The sequence below is a fragment of the Salvelinus fontinalis genome, chromosome 11 (genome assembly GCF_029448725.1).
Source record: "Salvelinus fontinalis isolate EN_2023a chromosome 11, ASM2944872v1, whole genome shotgun sequence".
In the NCBI taxonomy this organism is placed as follows: Eukaryota; Metazoa; Chordata; class Actinopteri; order Salmoniformes; family Salmonidae; genus Salvelinus; species Salvelinus fontinalis.
This window is the reverse complement of record NC_074675.1, coordinates 22,465,777-22,484,901: the sequence shown is the minus strand read 5'-3', so window position 1 is coordinate 22,484,901 and position 19,125 is coordinate 22,465,777. Positions and strand designations below refer to the sequence as shown.

At 44.2% G+C, this 19,125-nt stretch overlaps 1 protein-coding gene across 1 annotated transcript in view; it reads left to right on the top strand.

Annotated features, from left to right (window-relative positions):
* The window catches only part of LOC129865286 (proton myo-inositol cotransporter-like), a 68,901-nt gene that overhangs the window by 38,045 nt on the left and 11,731 nt on the right, over nt 1–19,125 (top strand). Inside the window, exons 4-6 of the mRNA XM_055937942.1 lie at nt 1,050–1,158; nt 16,696–16,859; nt 17,124–17,244. Of these exons, the coding sequence (XP_055793917.1) occupies nt 1,050–1,158; nt 16,696–16,859; nt 17,124–17,244 (394 nt within the window). The remainder of the gene's footprint in view (nt 1–1,049; nt 1,159–16,695; nt 16,860–17,123; nt 17,245–19,125) is intronic.

Here is a 19,125-nt window from a genome sequence, read left to right as displayed (position 1 = left end):
GCCTCTCATAAACACATCACTTCCTCTCACTTCCTGATGGCTACATTTGTAACCTGGCAGCTCATGTCCACGCTCACTTTACTCACGCGGTCGATAAACACACACACACACACACAGTCCAAGTCAACATTCACTTCCGTCAGCTAGAAATAATAACGTGTACCGGTAACATTTGGAGACTGTCAACTTCCATGAAGGTTTATGGCATCTCTGTATTATTTTGTGATACACATGATATGAACAGATCTATATTTTGATTAATAACATAGCTAACTAAGCTTATGAGGCATAAGATGAGACATCCATACATGCATTCAACGATAATGACAGCAGTAATAGTCAGGAAGCGTTGTGCTGGGAAAAACAGCGTGATTTGATTGGTCTCCCCAGTGAGTGTGGCTAAGTGCAGAATGGCTCGGTCAGTGTTGATTGGTTATCGGGAGAGCCTGCTGTGACTGGTCCTGGAGAGAGTGTTTTCTGTTTCAGCGAGGCGCTGTCCGGTAGCTGTGTGTGTGTGTGTGTGTGTGTGTGTGTTCAGCCTGTCTGAGAGCTAAAGGAGCTCTTCCCAGCCCAGCGAGCATCCACCCCCTCACAGCTGCTCCAGGCCAACTCTGTGTGTGTTTGTGTATGTTTGTCAGCATGTGTCTGTAACTGTGTGTGTGTGTGTTGTCCATATTTGTCCATTCTTGTGTGTATTTGATATCTCAGTGGAGTTATCAAAGCTATGCCTGTCCAGACGTTCTGTCCTATTATGACTGCTTCTCCCCGGAGTCTCTGTTTGAAGGTCTCGGCTGTAAGCCTGCTGCTTCTGCTCCTGCCTCAGACACAACTTTACGTTCAGACAGAACAGAACAAACTTCAGCCACTTGCTGGTGTCGCTGTTGGCCTGTTTCATGTGTATTGTGTTTGTCCATTGATAGCCTGATGATGATCAATAGGTCTATCCTAACCTCTGCTCCTTCTGTGTGTGTGTGTGTGTGTGTGTGTGTGTGTGTGTGTGTGTGTGTGTGTGTGTGTGTGTGTGTGTGTGTGTGTGTGTGTGTGTCCAGATGGCCCTGTGATCTGGAGGATGCTGACTTACCCCCCCACTCGGAGAGCACTCCTGGTGGGATGTGGACTACAGATGTTCCAACAGCTCTCTGGAATCAACACCGTCATGTGAGTACACAGCCTAGCTTTAGTATCTTAGTGGCCTGAGTGGCCCCTGCACATTGAATATGGTACTGGCACTGACCTGTATATACTTGCATTCTCATGTTTCGTGTGTTTTATATTTGACTTTTTATTATCTAGATATGTTTTTTTCTGCATTGTTGGGAAAGAGCTCACAAGTAAGCATTTCACTGTACTGTTTTACACCTGTTGTATCCTTTGCACGTGGCAAATAACTTTGAAACTTGTTGGTTAGAGTTTCCACATTTAAGGAGATTTTTCTTATTTAACTCTGCATTGTTGGGAAAGAGCAAGTAAGAATATTACTGTAAGGTCTACACTTGTTGTATGTGGCGCATGTGACACATAAAGTTAGATTTTGATGTAAGGGGTAAGGCCCTGTCATAGACTAGCGTCCTGTCCAGGGGATGTACTTGTACATCAAGCTGCCTCACGCTACAGAAACAGGAGATATGCTCTGTCTCCTATGCGCCGTTTCGGCTCGCACAAACCAAGGCTCTTGTGCAAATTCGCTGGGCTAACATGCCTAAGCTATAGCTAAGTGAGGTAACGTGGTTTGGATTAAGGTACATTCATATTTACATGTGAGTGGTATAGTAACATGCCTATATAGCCTTTAGCTTAGTGGGCTTGCATGGTCCTATGAATCATGTCGAATACCAGTGCAATGGTCCAGTCAACGCTTAGACAATGACATGCAGGATCTACACGATCATGTGCTGTGAAGGAGATAGTTCACAGAGCCACACCTGTGTGATTGGTAAGCAACCTTGCCTGAAGAAAATTGACAATTGACAGTGGTAACCTACATTATTATACATGTTTTGGGGTGTATCAAATTCCTTCACGTAACACACCCCTTTTTCTGTTGCTGTTAATGCTTCATGCACTTTTATGCACTTTTCAGGGTCAATCGCTCACTGAATTTCCTTCGTGCCTGTAAGGTGGTAGACCAATGAGTCTTTATTTCCATCTCGAGTGAGATTGCATCGTCTACCTCGCTCTCATCCCCCCTGATCTCAAGCATATTCTGGGCATTGTAAACAATCTTGCGATATGTGCTGTTGCTAAGCAACCGTTCGAGGTGAGAGGAATAGGACAAGTGGGTGTGCGTGGGTGTCGGCTTGGTTTGGTGTGCGTGCGTGCTAGCGTGTGTTTGTGTGTACGCGCGTGTGGGTGATAACCAAGGTTTTACGTGTGTGTGTGAGTCTGTTAAGGTAGCTAGCGTGTGTTTTGGTCCGTTGCTGTGTTTACTTCTCCCTCTGGTAATTTGTAAAGCCACAGGTGGTGGCAGAGACAGCCAAGTGACAACAAATCAGGTTGATGGGTTGTCTGCCTCAGTGGGATCCGACATGGGGCACATGCCTATGTGTCACTCACTCACTCACTCCTCACCAAACCCAGCCCAGATAGAACAGCAGCACAGAGAGTGACAATGGTGCAGGGCAGTCACACAGAGACACTCGCTCTTTCCTTGCCCAGCCCAAGAGCGTCTCAGCTGGCTAAGGAGTATCTGGAGAGACAGTCCCTCATCCTCTGTTCAACTCAGACCTGTTTGTGTCACTTACTCATCCTCTGCCCAGCCCTCAAGTGAGACAGCATGATTCCTCTTCCTAAGATGCTTTGGAAGAGTTTCATATGGTATGAATCCTGTCACCCACTCTGAGTACCTCTTTCTTTGTTCAGACCCTGTCATGAAGAGATGACTCTAAATGCTCTTCCCGCCAACATCCCAGCTTCGATTCCTCTCAGACTCTCTCAGGCACACTCCTATAGCGGACTCATAGACACAAGCATGCACATACGCACAGTACACACACACACACACACACACACACACACACACACACACACACAGACACAGACACACACAGACGTTGTTGTGAACTGAACTCAGAGTGCTGTCGGATTGACGTCTCCACCTGCCAGAGAGCGTCGGGATGAGAGATGTATTGATCCATATCTCTCATGGACTAAAGGTCCCCCGGGACGTGCCGATTTTATGGCAGTTTGAGATATTTGATTGGGATATGTTTGTGGATCCTTGCGGACTTCTCTCTCCCTCTCTCTGGCTCTGCCCGTCCGTCTATCTGTCTCTCTGTCATTGTGAGCCACAATGAGGAACAAGAATGAACTGGCCTGTCTTGTCAGTGAGGATGTGTCCTCCTCCTATTAGGTCTGGAATCATAATGATTCGATTAGCCACATTATCCAGCACGCAAAGGTCACTGTAGGAGGGAGAGGGAGGTAAAGAAGGAAGGAGAGAGAGGGAGGGAGGTAGAGAGAGACATGCAGGCAGAAGAGAGAGTGAGGTGATTAAGAAGTGGACAGAGAGAGAGAGGGGGGAGATAAAGGGAAAGAGAAAATTAATGAGAGAATGAAGGGCCGAGAGGGAAGGTCATCTGTCTGTTTCTCCTCTGCCAGAAGTTAAGCATGAGAGCACAGCAGAGGCCACAGGTGTTGTTGATCCATCCATAATAAACCATGTCTATTAGTGACGATGTCGCTGAACATTGGCCATGTCTTGCTCCGGTCTCAACATGATACTCATGCACACAGATTACTTACAGTATATTTCAAAGTTTTGTATTTATTAAGAAATGCCATAGTGCATCCTACTGTAAAATTATACACAATTTGGAATTAACCAGCATAGGGTAACCTTTCAGATTATATTGTTTCTATCTTAATCTTTTGGTTTGTCATATTTTAGTGTATCATTTCGTTTTTATGGGTGAATGTTTGTTTACGGGAGGCAGTTGGCAGACACAGATGGTCAGCTATAGAAACGTCATATTGGAGATGTTGAGAGATGTTGAGACATGCCAATTAACTCGTGACTCAGCTGGACAGCCTGGGAGGAAAGCTGTAAAGGTCCAGTGTGTGTCACCCTTGTATTGCCCTTGATGACTGATGACAGTCTGCTGTGTATTTCTTATAGTTGATAAGCAGCTTGTAGGCTATCGTAGTAGACAGGCCTCGTGTTGCTTATGCAGATCACGTAGCTGTGTGGAATTAGCCTATGGTAATATTCTTCTGTCTAAATCACACACAGTAACACACATCCACAACAACCAATTTTTTTTAGATGCGCTAATTGTTATTTTATAGTCTTCTCTAAGTGTGTCGAGATTTACGTTGCTGTGGCGTGTGTTGCTTTTGCTGTTGTAGTTCATTTCGGAGACTGTTATGACTTTGTTGTGGTACTCGTTTCGTTTTTTTGGACTGTCTGACCCACCTGACCAGGGAAAACTCTGGACACTAACATACAGTAGTTGCTGTTGTTTTCTTTTAGAGGTGTGCAGGCGTCACCGTGTTTGTTAGTATAGTTGTACAGGTTTGAGCAGAGTTGAGCAGTATCCTGGTGTTCTCTGTGTTTAGTGAACTCTGTCTCTGTGTGTCTCTGTGTTCAGCAGCATTAGACATGAGTGTGATAATGCATTCGTCTCCTTGAGAGAAATAGGCCAGATCCCAAGGGAGACATTTCTCGCCTCCATCTCTCCATTTCTCTCTCTCTCTCTCTGTCTCTCTCTCTTTCTCTATCTCTCTCTGAGTGCTCTTAGGCCCCATATGCGTTCTATCTCTCTTGTTTCTCTCTCTTTCCCTCCCCTCCTCCCTCTCTTCCATTGATATGATTACCTTATTGGTACCTGGTTAGTGTGCTGTCTGTGAGTATCAATGTGTTTTAAATGATTGTGCCATTGAACTGCCAGTCAGGAGTGGTTATTGGTTAGGGATATGATAGCTGGTCCTCTCACTCCTCGCATCTCACACACACACGGTCAAAGCTGCTGCTCTAGTATACACTATGTATTCAACTGCGTCACCAAGACACTATCCAATATATTTGTAAATACCGTCATGCTTGACATAGCAGTAGCACATTCATTATCTATACTGTATATCATATTGTGTACATATCAGGCTATTACTATGCATACTACCTATACTATTATTATTATAATGTGTATTTTTTTTACTCTTATTATTGATATTGATTATTGTACTGCAATGTTGTGGGAGCTAGCACACAAGTATTTCGCTGAACTTGTTATACCTGCTGTAAACAGTGTACGTGACGAATATTTGATTTGAGTTGACACACACACACACACACACACACACACACACACACACACACACACACACACACACACACACACACACACACATATACACAAACACACACTCCTCGTGTCACACTGAGGCTGCCAATGCATCCATCCGCTTTAACGATAAGTCCATCATGACCTTTCCAAACTATATCATCTTGTTTGTCTTTATGTCAGCTAACAGCATCGCCAGCCTTAATAAAGGAGCTCTGATGGGGTAGGTATTGTTTGCTGAGTCCTTAGACCCTCCAAGGATCTTTCTCTGGCTGCGTCCCAAATGGCATCCTATTCCCTATATACACTGCTCAAAAAAATAAAGGGAACACTTAAACAACAGTGTAACTCCAAGTCAATCACACTTCTGTGAAATCAAACTGTCCACTTAGGAAGCAACACTGATTGACAAGAAATTTCAAATGCTGTTGTGCAAATGGAATAGACAACAGGTGGAAATTATAGGCATTTAGCAAGACACCCCCAATAAAGGAGTGGTTCTGCAGGTGGTGACCACAGACCACTTCTCAGTTCCTATGCTTCCTGGCTGATGTTTTGGTCACTTTTGAATGCTGGCGGTGCTTTCACTCTAGTGGTAGCATGAGACGGAGTCTACAACCCACACAAGTGGCTCAGGTAGTGCAGCTCATCCAGGATGGCACATCAATGCGAGCTGTGGCAAGAAAGTTTGCTGTGTCTGTCAGCGTAGTGTCCAGAGCATGGAGGCGCTACCAGGAGACAGGCCAGTACATCAGGAGACGTGGAGGAGGCCGTAGGAGGGCAATAACCCAGCAGCAGGACCGCTACCTCCGCCTTTGTGCAAGGAGGAGCACTGCCAGAGCCCTGCAAAATGACCTCCAGCAGGCCACAAATGTGCATGTGTCTGCTCAAACGGTCAGAAACAGACTCCATGAGGGTGGTATGAGGTCCCGACGTCCACAGGTGGGGGTTGTGCTTACAGCCCAACACCGTGCAGGACGTTTGGCATTTGCCAGAGAACACCAAGATTGGCAAATTCGCCACTGGCGCCCTGTGCTCTTCACAGATGAAAGCAGGTTCACACTGAGCACATGAGCACACGTGACAGACGTGACAGAGTCTGGAGACGCCGTGGAGAACGTTCTGCTGCCTGCAACATCCTCCAGCATGACCGGTTTGGCGGTGGGTCAGTCATGGTGTGGGGTGGCATTTCTTTGGGGGGCCGCACAGCCCTCCATGTGCTCACCAGAGGTAGCCTGACTGCCATTAGGTACCGAGATGAGATCCTCAGACCCCTTGTGAGACCATATGCTGGTGCGGTTGGCCCTGGATTCCTCCTAATGCAAGACCATGCTAGACCTCATGTGGCTGGAGTGTGTCAGCAGTTCCTGCAAGAGGAAGGCATTGATGCTATGGACTGGCCCGCCCGTTCCCCAGCCCTGAATCCAATTGAGCACATCTGGGACATCATGTCTCGCTCCATCCACCAACGCCACGTTGCACCACAGACTGTCCAGGAGTTGGCGGTTGCTTTAGTCCAGGTCTGGGAGGAGATCCCTCAGGAGACCATCCGCCACCTCATCAGGAGCATGCCCAGGCGTTGTAGGGAGGTCATACAGGCACGTGGAGGCCACACACACTACTGAGCCTCATTTTGACTTGTTTTAAGGACATTACATCAAGGTTGGATCAGCCTGTAGTGTGGTTTTCCACTTTAATTTTGAGTGTGACTCCAAATCCAGACCTCCATGGGTTGATAAATTTGATTTCCATTGATAATTTTTTGTGTGATTTTGTTGTCAGCACATTCAACTATGTAAAGAAAAAAGTATTTAATAAGAATATTTCATTCATTCAGATCTAGGATGTGTTATTTTAGTGTTCCCTTTATTTTTTTGAGCAGTGTGTGTATATATATATACAGTGGGGCAAAAAAGTATTTAGTCAGCCACCAATTGTGCAAGTTCTCCCACTTAAAAAGATGAGAGAGGCCTGTAATTTTCATCATAGTTACACTTCAACTATGACAGAAAAAATGAGGAAAAAAAATCCAGAAAATCACATTGTAGGATTTTTTATGAATTTATTTGCAAATTATGGTGGAAAATAAGTATTTGGTCAATAACAAAAGTTTATCTCAATACTTTGTTATATACCCTTTGTTGGCAATGACAGAGGTCAAACGTTTTCTGTAAGTCTTCACAAGGTTTTCACACACTGTTGCTGGTATTTTGGCCCATTCCTCCTTCCAGATCTCCTCTAGAGCAGTGATGTTTTGGGGCTGTTGCTGGGCAACACGGACTTTCAACTCCCTCCAAAGATTTTCTATGGGGTTGAGATCTGGAGACTGGCTAGGCCACTCCAGGACCTTGAAATGCTTCTTACGAAGCCACTCCTTCGTTGCCCAGGCGGTGTGTTTGGGATCATTGTCATGCTGAAAGACCCAGCTACGTTTCATCTTCAATGCCCTTGCTGATGGAAGGAGGTTTTCACTCAAAATCTCACGATACATGGCCCCATTCATTCTTTGCTTTACACGGATCAGTCGTCCTGGTCCCTTTGCAGAAAAACAGCCCCAAAGCATGATGTTTCCACCCCCATGCTTCAGTAGGTATGGTGCTCTTTGGATGCAACTCAGCATTCTTTGTCCTCCAAACACGACGAGTTGAGTTTTTACCAAAAAGTTATATTTTGGTTTCATCTGACCATATGACAGTCTCCCAATCTTCTTCTGGATCATCCAAATGCTCTCTAGCAAACTTCAGACGGGCCTGGACATGTACTGGCTTAAGCAGGGGGACACGTCTGGCACTGCAGGATTTGAGTCCCCGGCGGCGTAGTGTTACTGATGGTAGGCTTTGTTACTTTGGTCCCAGCTCTCTGCAGGTCATTCACTAGGTCCCCCCGTGTGGTTCTGGGATTTTTGCTCACCGTTCTTGTGATCATTTTGACCCCACGGGGTGAGATCTTGCGTGGAGCCCCAGATCGAGGGAGATTGTCAGTGGTCTTGTATGTCTTCCATTTCCTAATAATTGCTCCCACAGTTGATTTCTTCAAACCAAGCTGCTTACCTATTGCAGATTCAGTCTTCCCAGCCTGGTGCAGGTCTACAATTTTGTTTCTGGTGTCCTTTGACAGCTCTTTGGCCATAGTGGAGTTTGGAGTGTGACTGTTTGAGGTTGTGGACAGGTGTCTTTTATACTGATAACAAGTTCAAACAGGTGCCATTAATACAGGTAACGAGTGGAGGACAGAGGAGCCTCTTAAAGAAGAAGTTACAGGTCTGTGAGAGCCAGAAATCTTGCTTGTTTGTAGGTGAACAAATACTTATTTTCCACCATAATTTGCAAATAAATTCATTAAAAATCCTACAATGTGATTTTCTGGATTTTTTTCCCTTATTTTGTCTGTCATAGTTGAAGTGTACCTATGATGAAAATTACAGGCCTCTCTCATCTTTTTAAGTGAGAGAACTTGCACAATTGGTGGCTGACTAAATACTTTTTTGCCCCACTGTATATATTACACTACTTTTGACCAGAGCCCTCGCAGCCCTGGTCAAAAGTAGTGCGCTATGTAGGAAATAGGGTGTCATTTTGGACGCAGGCTCTATCTCTTGGGAGGGAGTGGGCTTTTCAGCTCGCTCTCTCTTTCCCTCTTTAATCCTTTTCAATCGGGAGCATATTCAATGAAGCTCCAGTAATGCATTTGTAAATGTCAGCCGTAAGTGAACAATTTATGTCCCGCTCACCTTTAGAGTGAAATGAACTGGAGCACGACAGGTAGTCAGTGTAGAGCGTACGTACTGGCGGCAGAGAAGTCAGGCGCAGGAGAGCAAAAACTGATTTACAACGGCGCAGTTTAATAAATAAAACCACCATTAACAGAACAATAAATACAATGGGTAAACAAAACCCTATACACACCAGCATAACGTGCACAAGCACTACAAAATAAACAATTCCGGACAAGGACATGGGGGGAACAGAGGGTTAAATACACAACATGTAATGATGGAATTGAAACCAGGTGTGTGGGAAGACAAAACAAATGGAAAATGAAAGGTGGATCGGCGACGGCTAGAAGAACACCGCCCGAACAAGGAGAGGGACCGACTTCGGCGGAAGTCGTGACAGTCAGAGTGAGGTGAGAGGGGAGCAGAGGGGTGAGGAGGAAGACGAGAGGGCGAAGGAGGAGAGGTGAGGGGGAAACATTTTCTTTCTCACACAGACACATACAGGCCCACTTTTCTCTTCATTTTCTTCATCTCATCCACCTATCTCTCTTTTGCCCTTGCACAAAAGCCTCAGAGGTGAGTGCACACAAACATATCTCTTTCAGACACCACTTCCATCCTTCTCCCTTCCACCCTGACATTCCATTCCTCATACTCCACCTCCTCCCCCTCTTTCCCCTCCTCCACTCTCTCTTCCTCCCCTCTCTCTGACATCTTTGTTGTCACCTTGTCTTCATGTCGGAGTGGAGAGAGGAGAAAGGTGTGAAGTGGATATACGGCGGAGGATAGCCAGTGGAGTGCAGACAGAGTGCAAGTTCCATTTTTAGAACAGAGGTTCTGAAGGCCATTTCACACCTTCTGCCTGCTCCTCTCACATCACATACAGCCACGGGCACAATCTGAAATGGAATATTCCCTATATAGTGCACTGCTTTTGACCAGAGCCTATAGTGAATAGAGTGCCACTCTGTTATATAACCTCCATTTTGGATCTGTCGATCCTCTCGGAGAAGGTCAAGGGGTCAGTGTTGGTGACACACTGGAATCTTGTTCACGCTGCTGTTGTAGTTGTGGTGTTTTTGTGTATTTACACAATCTACAGTCTACCATGTCACCTTCTGTGTTTTGGTTTTCAAGAGCCAGCTTGTGTCCTCCTTCATACCCAATCAAAGTCAGCCAATGTTTATCTAGCTAGACTTTTTTCTTAACATCTCAAGTAGGAGATTAGTGTTTCTTGTTTATGTAATGATTTGTTTATCTCTCCACTCCACTGTGACGTGCCTATTGAGCTTGTTATACTTGCATAAGTGCACCCTCTTACACTGAGAGAATGTAATCATGTAATAGTCACAGCATAACAGCCTGAAAATGCATTACAGCAGTTGTTGCCGCACAATTTGAGCATAAGCACCACAGCTAATGCAGTGGAAGACTTGATTATTACACTTGATGACTCTCACTCAGACTGAAACGGAGGAGGAAGTGACTATCTACCTCTCTCGTCTCTTCTCCATCTTCCTGTCTTTCTCTTGGCTGTATGGCGTCTTGTGGTGTCTTGTACTATTTGCGTTCTAGAGTTCACTCTCAGACCAATATATGGAACAGTCCTGTGTATTTGTCCCTATCCTACACTTGGCCCAAGTGATCCCCACAGACCTCAGATGTACAGGGCTATAGATGGATGTAGAGGGGTGTGCGTTTGTGGGGTGCGGAAGGGTGTGCGTGTGCGGAAGGGTGTGTTAGAGGGTTGTAATTGAACATGTCCATGGCATATCTCTGACCTATTACTAGATATCATTTATTAAAGATGGTGGTTACCATGGTGAATGGACCTGGCTTCCCTTTTTTTCCCTCCCATACGGAGAACAAGAATTCTCTCCTCTTTTCTTTATTCTCTCTCTCACTCGCTCTCTCTCTCAGCTTTGATCCAGATTATCACACTGTGGTAAGTCTGTTATTGTGTCCATGCGGTTTCACGGTAATTGAGCATTAATTAACATAAACACGTTTGGCATCTCTAGGCCTCCACGCATGCAAGCTGCTGAAGCCGCCTTTGGAACATCTACATTTGAATTGAATTTTCCACCATCACAGTAAATCCATTATTTATTTTAGGCAGGTTTAAAGAAACATTATGATACCAAGAAAATGTATTTCAAATGAACAGAATATGAGTTGCCCTACTGATAGTTATCTGGCTATGAGCCATGTCATAGGCTGTAGCCTTGTTCATTTAGCAGACAAGACATGCTCATAAGTCACTTGCCATTATTTTATGTTAAATGATTTTATAGTAAGAAGAATATAACTGAACTTAGCTGAATAAAATAGAAAGGATATTTTTCCCGTTCCAGAGCGAGAGTGCACATATGAAGTGGCTATTTTGAGCATAGAAGTGATGATTTGAAACAGGTCCTATATGCTAGAGTTATTTGGCAACTTTAGTTGTGAATGATACAAACCATAGAATTCCTTAGAAATCAAAAGATATATTGGCTGCATGAAGCGACTTTAGGCTGTTGATGATTTGCGAAAGTCACAAAAAAAAGATTGTGCGCTGTGCCTTGCATCAGGCTGCACACACTGTTCTCTCGTCAAGTGATCATATTTTCACTCAACAGACTATTCTCAATTTAATATTGTCTTAAATAATATGTCAAATTTGTTTCGATTTCCAATGACCCATTATCAAAAGGGCAGGAACAGTGGCAAGAGAAGAAATACATTTAATCCGTATGCACTCGAATAGCGAATAGGGGCCGGTTCGTTTCACTCATGTCAGGTAGCTAACTCTGGTTATTTTGCCGAGTGACAGGTGATATTCCGCCCAACCTCTGTATGCCATGGGCTCTCCAACTCTGTTCCTGTAGCTACCCAGTGCCTGATTTGGGAAAGCAAGTGAAATCTGTTCTGGAACATCGATAGTAACATGTTTACATTAAACTGTTGGCAGCCCCTCTCTCTTCATGCTGCAGAAAGGAATGATGGAGAGAGGGGAGCAGATGGAAACGCATGGTAGTGAGATATTCTGTAGCAAAAGGTAATGTGTCAGCCTATTAATTAGGCTATCGCCCTATTACTAGGCTATTCAAAATCCAATATAAATTCACTGTAATTGTAGGCTAACTCTGAATTTGTTTAAGTTAGAATTGACCAATTATGTATCAGAGATAGCTTAAATCAGTATTTATTTAAATAGTTTGTGTAATATGCGGTAGGCTATGTATTGTATAATGGCACAATCATTTTAATTCCGTTTTTTGGGGGCTTGGGCTCACATATAGGCCTATGCAGATGCATAAGCTCTAATATGCATATAGGTGTTTTGAATTAATCATCACCTTAGAAAACACTGTCCATTTTGTTGTGTTAGGCTTTGAAACAACATCCACAACGATCATGTTTTTCACTCAGTTTTAATCTTCTTTCTTCAAATTGATCAATCACAGTGAGGTTAGTTTTATAGCACGATACTGTTTCGATGAGAAGTGTTTGATGTGATTTTCAATTGCATTTGCATTGATGTCAGAGTGGTTAGAGGGACAATAGAGTTCTGAGTACCCGGCCATTAGCGACCTGATGATCATTATAGAGTTGGGTACTACTAACACATGTCCAGAGTGCATAAAAGGAGATTACCCTGACTCAACGGTCATGTAGAATTATACTGTGGTCATGACTCATGACTGCCGGTGTGGTGGTAATACGGTCACTGCAACAGCCCTAAGTTTTACTGCATAAACCCTGGGTATTTTTTAGTTGTTGGATTAATAGCAGTTTTGGCTACAGAGCTTCAGACTTCTCGTCCACTCCGGTCGTCATACATAGGCTATATCATTTGAAAGTTGTTTTTATGAATGACAGCTTTATTGAGTGTCTGAGATCTTCCAGATTTGTCAGAAATGACAAATGACATCTGTACTGCCATCTGTGTCCAGTTCAGAGTAGTTACCCTGGTCTATAATGTATTACATTTAATTACAAATTACAATTACAAACAGCCGTTTCAATTAGCACAGGCTGTTATTAGCACAGGCTGTTATTATCTACAATCTACAGTACCATCGCCATTTGACCATCTCACCACATGCGATAGAGGGCCACATGGACGTTGTTAGCAGAATGTTTTAGTGGGCAGTGTAATTTATATAATTGGGCTGTGAGCTCCCCGGGAGTCCAAGAATGAACCTGCAGCTTCATCGTTAGAAGAGACCGGGGAAGGTTCAATCTTCCCTCTGCAAGTGGCCTGGGAGGTGGTCTCACCCACAAAAATAAATCCGTTTTTTTCCACATTTCTGGAATGGACCCAGAGCCTAAAGATACACACAATTTGGCTAACTCTGTTTGAGACTATGATTTTTCACTGGCACCATGTGGTTTCCACCCAATAGTCTGTATTATGGCAGTATTTGGAGGCCATGTTGGAAGTGTTTCAATGTACACTTATTTACAGCACTCTTTGTAGCTGGTTATATCATGTTTGTTGATGTGGTGTGGTGGTGATGCTGTGTTCTGTTAGAGCAGAAGGTAGCTGGCTGGGCAGGTTAGCTGTGAGCTGTGCTTCCCTTCCGGCTGGCCTTGCTGCTTCTTAATCAATCTGATTCAGACCTGAGATGGAGCTTAGCGGGCCTTTACTGCATAGAGCTTTTACACCCGATGCTACTACAAACCCCTCATCAGTCATACTGTGTTTCTGTGTGTGTGTGGGCAGATGCATACTGAGATTGAAAGCCTCTGAGAGGCGAGACAGAAATCAGGCGGCTTTGTTGCCTTCCGCCCAACATGTTAGATCGCTGCATGTGGCTATTGCCCTTGGCTTTGCTTGACTTGTATTGACCCTGTGTGTGGTCCTCGTGACCCCTTACACCTGTACTTTTACTCTGAAGTATTGAACTTAGTCTCAAGTTGAGAAACATGTTGGCTGACTTACATAAAGGAAAGATTTATGCAAATAGGCAATCGGTAGGAGTGTTTTGTTTTGAAAAAGAGCAGACGGGTGCAGATGCTTTTCAAGAGATGGAAAAACAAATGCTAATTCACTGCTCCCTGCAGAGAATGAGTGACAAAGTGAGGGACCAAGAGAGAAAGCGAAGGAATGGCTTTTATTTTTCGCTTTTTTATTGAATGTATTCCTCTCATCTTTTTTTGGTACGAATCGTTGCGTTGCGTTCCAGAGTGTCTGTATTTTCGCATTTAACCTGGAGAGTAGACAGTGTTTTTCTACAGAGGCTGGGATGCTGCCTTGTGAGGGAGGTAGTTTCCCTTAACCTATAACGAGCACCTACCCCGGGTCCGGGTGTACCCCCCCCCCCCCCCCCCCCACACTGATTAGCATCGCTAGCATAGCGTCACAATTAAATAGTAGCATCTAAATATCATTAAATCACAAGTCCAAGACACCTAATGAAAGATACAGATCCTGTGAATAAAGCCACCATTTCAGATTTTTAAAATGTTTTACAGGGAAGACAAAATATGTAAATCTATTAGCTAACCACGTTAGCAAAAGACATCACTTTTCTAACTCCATCAGTTTCTTACTCCATCAGGTGCTATCACCAATTCGGCTAAACTAAGATATTGATAGCCACTAACCAAGAAAAAACCTAATCAGATGACAGTCTGATAACATATTTATGGTATAGGATAGTTTTTTTTTGAAAAATGTGCATTTTTCAGGTACAAATCACAGTTCTACATTGCAGCTGCAATCTGAAATAGTGCCGACGCAGCCAGAACAATTACAGAGACCAATGTCATATAACTAATTACTTATCTTAAAACATTTCAGAAAAAATACACAGCGTACAGATATTGAAAGCCCAACATCTGGTGAATCCAAACAATATTTCTGATTTATTAAATGTTTTATAGCGAAAACAAAATGTAGCGCTAAATTAGCATAGCCACGCCAGCCAGAACCAGCTGGGCGCCCACGACCAGTTCACATGCACGACAGATATATGAAATAACATCGTAAATTGGGTCTTACTATTGCTGATCTTTCATCAGAATGTTGATCAAGGTGTCCTTAGTCCTGATGAGTCGTTCAATCCATTCATAATGGAAACTTTCCCTCTTCATTTAGCATATGTACTGGTCGACTGGACAAAGTAAAAAAAGTCACAGAACGGAACACGGCAAAACTCCCGAAAAAATTCAAATAATCTGATTAAACTATATTGTAAAAACATACATTAAGATGATATGGTCACATGTATCAAACAAACTTCGAGACGGAGATAGTTTTCATCCGTAACGGCAGAAAAACAGTAGACAATCGCACCTCCAAATCGCGCGATTCAGAGAACCGGAAGTTGTCGGTCACGCCAAAGAAATAGGTCTTATTTCACGTCAGTACAAGATAAACAAAAAATTTCTCCTCTGACGTCCTCTTGACACCCAGAGGAAGACAAATTAAGTGTGTTTCGGGTCATAGGTGGCGTGACCATATATAGGCAGAGCGTTGAAGCGAGCATACACATCTTGCATTCTTCTTCTTGGTCAGGGAAAGTGCTGTCAAATGACTTCTGTTTCACTCAGAGACAAAATTGAAACGGTTTTAGAAACTATAGATTGTTTTCTATCCAATGGTATTAATTATATGCATATAGTAAGAGCAATAATTGAATAAGAGGCAGTTTAATCCGTAGAGGAAATTATGCTAATGCGAAAACAGCACCCCCTGTATTCTCAAGAAGTTAACCACTGATATGCGGTTCAATTTCTTTTTGTCAGTCACTGTAGGGTAATCTGATCCTAGATCTGTGGCAACTTCTACCTTCAGCTGCTCTCTGGGCGTCTACAAGTTCCACAGGGCTAGGATCTTCCTCCCCCGTCTATATCACCTGGCGCCCTAGCAATGAAGCAAGTCAAGGAGAGAATGTTTAGAGGCCCTGTCTGTTGAGCTTGATGAGGTGTAATCTGCCTAATTGAAGAGTTCAGCATCCTCCAGGCAGAGAAGTGGCACTTTAATTAGACAGTGACACCAGAGTGTTTGCTTCCCAAACGGCACCCTATTCCCTACATAGTGCACTACCTTTGTCCAGAGCCCTATGGGTCCAGGTCAAAAGTAGTGCACTATTTTAGGGATTAGGGTGCCATTTGGAACACAGGCAGGTACACGAGTGAAGGGGGTGGATGGATGGAGACTCGTCTCATTGTGTCTATTCCGGGTTGATTGCCTTACCAGTGATTGATTGGTGGCCACTCAACTAAAGAACATAATGGAGTCTACCTCTTCTCGATGGAGAGAATCATTAGCACATGATGATCTGTCTCTTTCAATCTGTTCCCTAGTTCTGTTTCGCTCTCTCAAGCTTTATTGGCATGAGAGGGACAATCCAATGCAATACAACACACAATCGAAATGACCTTTGGGTTTCCTGTCCTGTCCTCAATAGTCTGTAGATGGCCATTCCAGAAGGACATTACTACCTGGCTGTTCTTTCCAGCATGGCTAGAGTGTGGCCACCACCCTATTGTCTTTGTGCATCAACATGGCGTCCAGCTAGTGTCAAAGTTAGCCAAACTCTCTCTTTACATGGTAGCCATGTGGTGTCTGATGATGATCGTATCCTGTCCTCTGTGTGCAGGTACTGTGGCACCACCATAGAGATACATTATATCTCTATGGGCCAAATTCTCTCTCTTTCTCTATGGTTCTTTTGACTGATGGAACACCCTCTCCTCTTTGTGCAGGTACTACGGCGCCACCATCCTGCAGATGTCGGGAGTGCGGGATGACAAGGTGGCCATCTGGTTGGCTGGGGTCACAGCCTTCACCAACTTTCTGTTCACCCTACTGGGGGTGTGGCTAGTGGAGAGGGTTGGCCGCAGGAAACTCACCCTGGGGAGCATCATTGGTAAGGGTCAGAGGGTCAGGGTAAAGATGAACGCATGGATCCTGATGGTTCAGGGACACATTTAGTGTATGTGAATAGATGGCATATTGGATCACAGTATACGTTTCACAGATAGCTCCACAGATAGATTTGAATGGAATTACATGGACTATGTGAAATTGTAATACATGTAACTACACAGACACTAGTCGTAACCCATATTATCTCTAAAGCAGTACACTGTTTGGTTAGACTGTATGTGTATGACTGTGTGGTTTCTCCTAGGTACATGTCTGAGTCTGTCTCTGTTGGCCATTGGGTTTCTGCTATCTGCCCAACACACCCCTCCTGTCACCCTCCACCCCACTGACCCCTCAATGGTCAACTCCACCTGCAACAGACACCTGTGAGTACTCCCTACTCTACTACTGTATTATACTGTACTCTATCTGCACTGTAGTCTACTGTCTGACACAATACTGACTATGCCGTACTATTCTGAATATTAATGGTTAAGTGTAATGTTCTGGGGGGCCTACCGAGTGGCGCAGTGGTCTAAGGCACTGCATCGCAGTGCTTGAAGCGTCACCACAGACCCGGGTTTGATCCCAGGTTGTGTTATAACCGGCCGTGACCGGGAGTCCCATAGGGTGGCGCACAATTGGCCCAGCATCGTCCAGGTTAGGGGAGGGGCCGGAGGGGCTTTACTTATCTCATCACGCTCTAGCGACTCCTTGTGGCATGCCGGGTGCCTGCAGAACGGTGTTCCGGGTTAAGCGGGCTCGACCTTCGCCTCTCCCGAGGCAGTTGGGGAGTTGCAGCGATGAGACAAGATCGTAATTGGATATGACGAAATTGAGAGAAAAGGGGGTAAAAATAAAATAAACATTTTCTGAAGGTAACATTGACATATGTACATCACTTTATTGTTAAGTGCAGGAGTAAAAAAATATCTCAGTATGAACCTGATCCACCATGAATTGAAACATGGTCACTAATGAGGGTGTTCTTTAATGGAAGCCTCCAATAAAATCCAGGTAGAATAAGGAATTCCCCAGGGCAGCTGTTTAGGCCCCTTACTCTTTTCAATCTTTACTAACGACATGCCACTGGTTTTGAGTAAAGCCAGTGTGTCTATGTATGCGGATGACTCAACACTATACACGGCAGCTACCACAGCGACTGAAATTACGACAACAGTTAACAAAGAGCTGCAGTTAGTTTCGGAATGGGTGGCAAGGACTACGTTCATCCTGAATATTTAAAAAACTAAAAGCTTTGTATTTGGAACAAATCATTCACTAAACCCTAAATCTCAACTAAATATTGTAATGAATAATGTGGAAATTGAGCAAGTTGAGGATACTTAAATATATGATTAAGTATGAAAATACTTTTGTGAAGATCGCAATGTGATTTTGGCCTTATAAATGAGAGAATTGTTTTTCCTATAAACTTGCCAGTCAGTAGCCACGCCCAAGTGAGCTCAGAGTTCGCGTCAGCGTGACGGAACGCCCCTTTGGCCAGAGTGCTTAAAAGGACTCGCCAAGAATCAACATACAGACCAAAACTTGCCGGGTTGCTGCTGGCATGTAAAGTGGTCGGGATCTGAACCTTGAATAATCAACCATTGAGACCAAGCAGATGGATGGTGGAAACCGGACGTCACGAATGGTTAAAACTATAAGACCAAAAAGACATGAGGCTGTGGTCCACACGTTGAAATGGTTAGAAACTTTGTACTGAGACCAGACAGCGTGGCGTGGTGGCTACACAACTGAAAAAGGTTTAAACTCTACAGACCAGCCGACGTACAGTGGGAGCTGAACGTTACGAAATGGTTAGAAACTCTGAAACTCTCAACACAAGTGAAGAAGGTAAAGACTAGACCAGAACATTCAGTCTGCAGTGGTGCATGGAAAAATGGTCCTACATTTTTTACTAAAGACACAAGGGGGGATGGAAGACAATCCCCTCTGATACAACTGTTGGTACGTCTGAAGTAACTATTCTAACGAACACTTCAAGCAGAGAAGCTCTACAACTAAGAAGGACATTGCGACCTCTGGTGGACAACCGGAGCCTTACATCAAGCCCATAGACGGGGTAGTGGCTACGCGTAATTATATATTGCATTTCTAATCCGAATGAGTGGTGGTTAGGGTGCTAAGTATTCTGGTTACTGTGAGTGTAGTTTCAAATGCATGTACGATAAGTTGACTCTCTTTGTCTCTCCCTCTCTTTGTCTTTCCCCACCCCCTTTTCATTGTGTAACAAGCCGTCATAT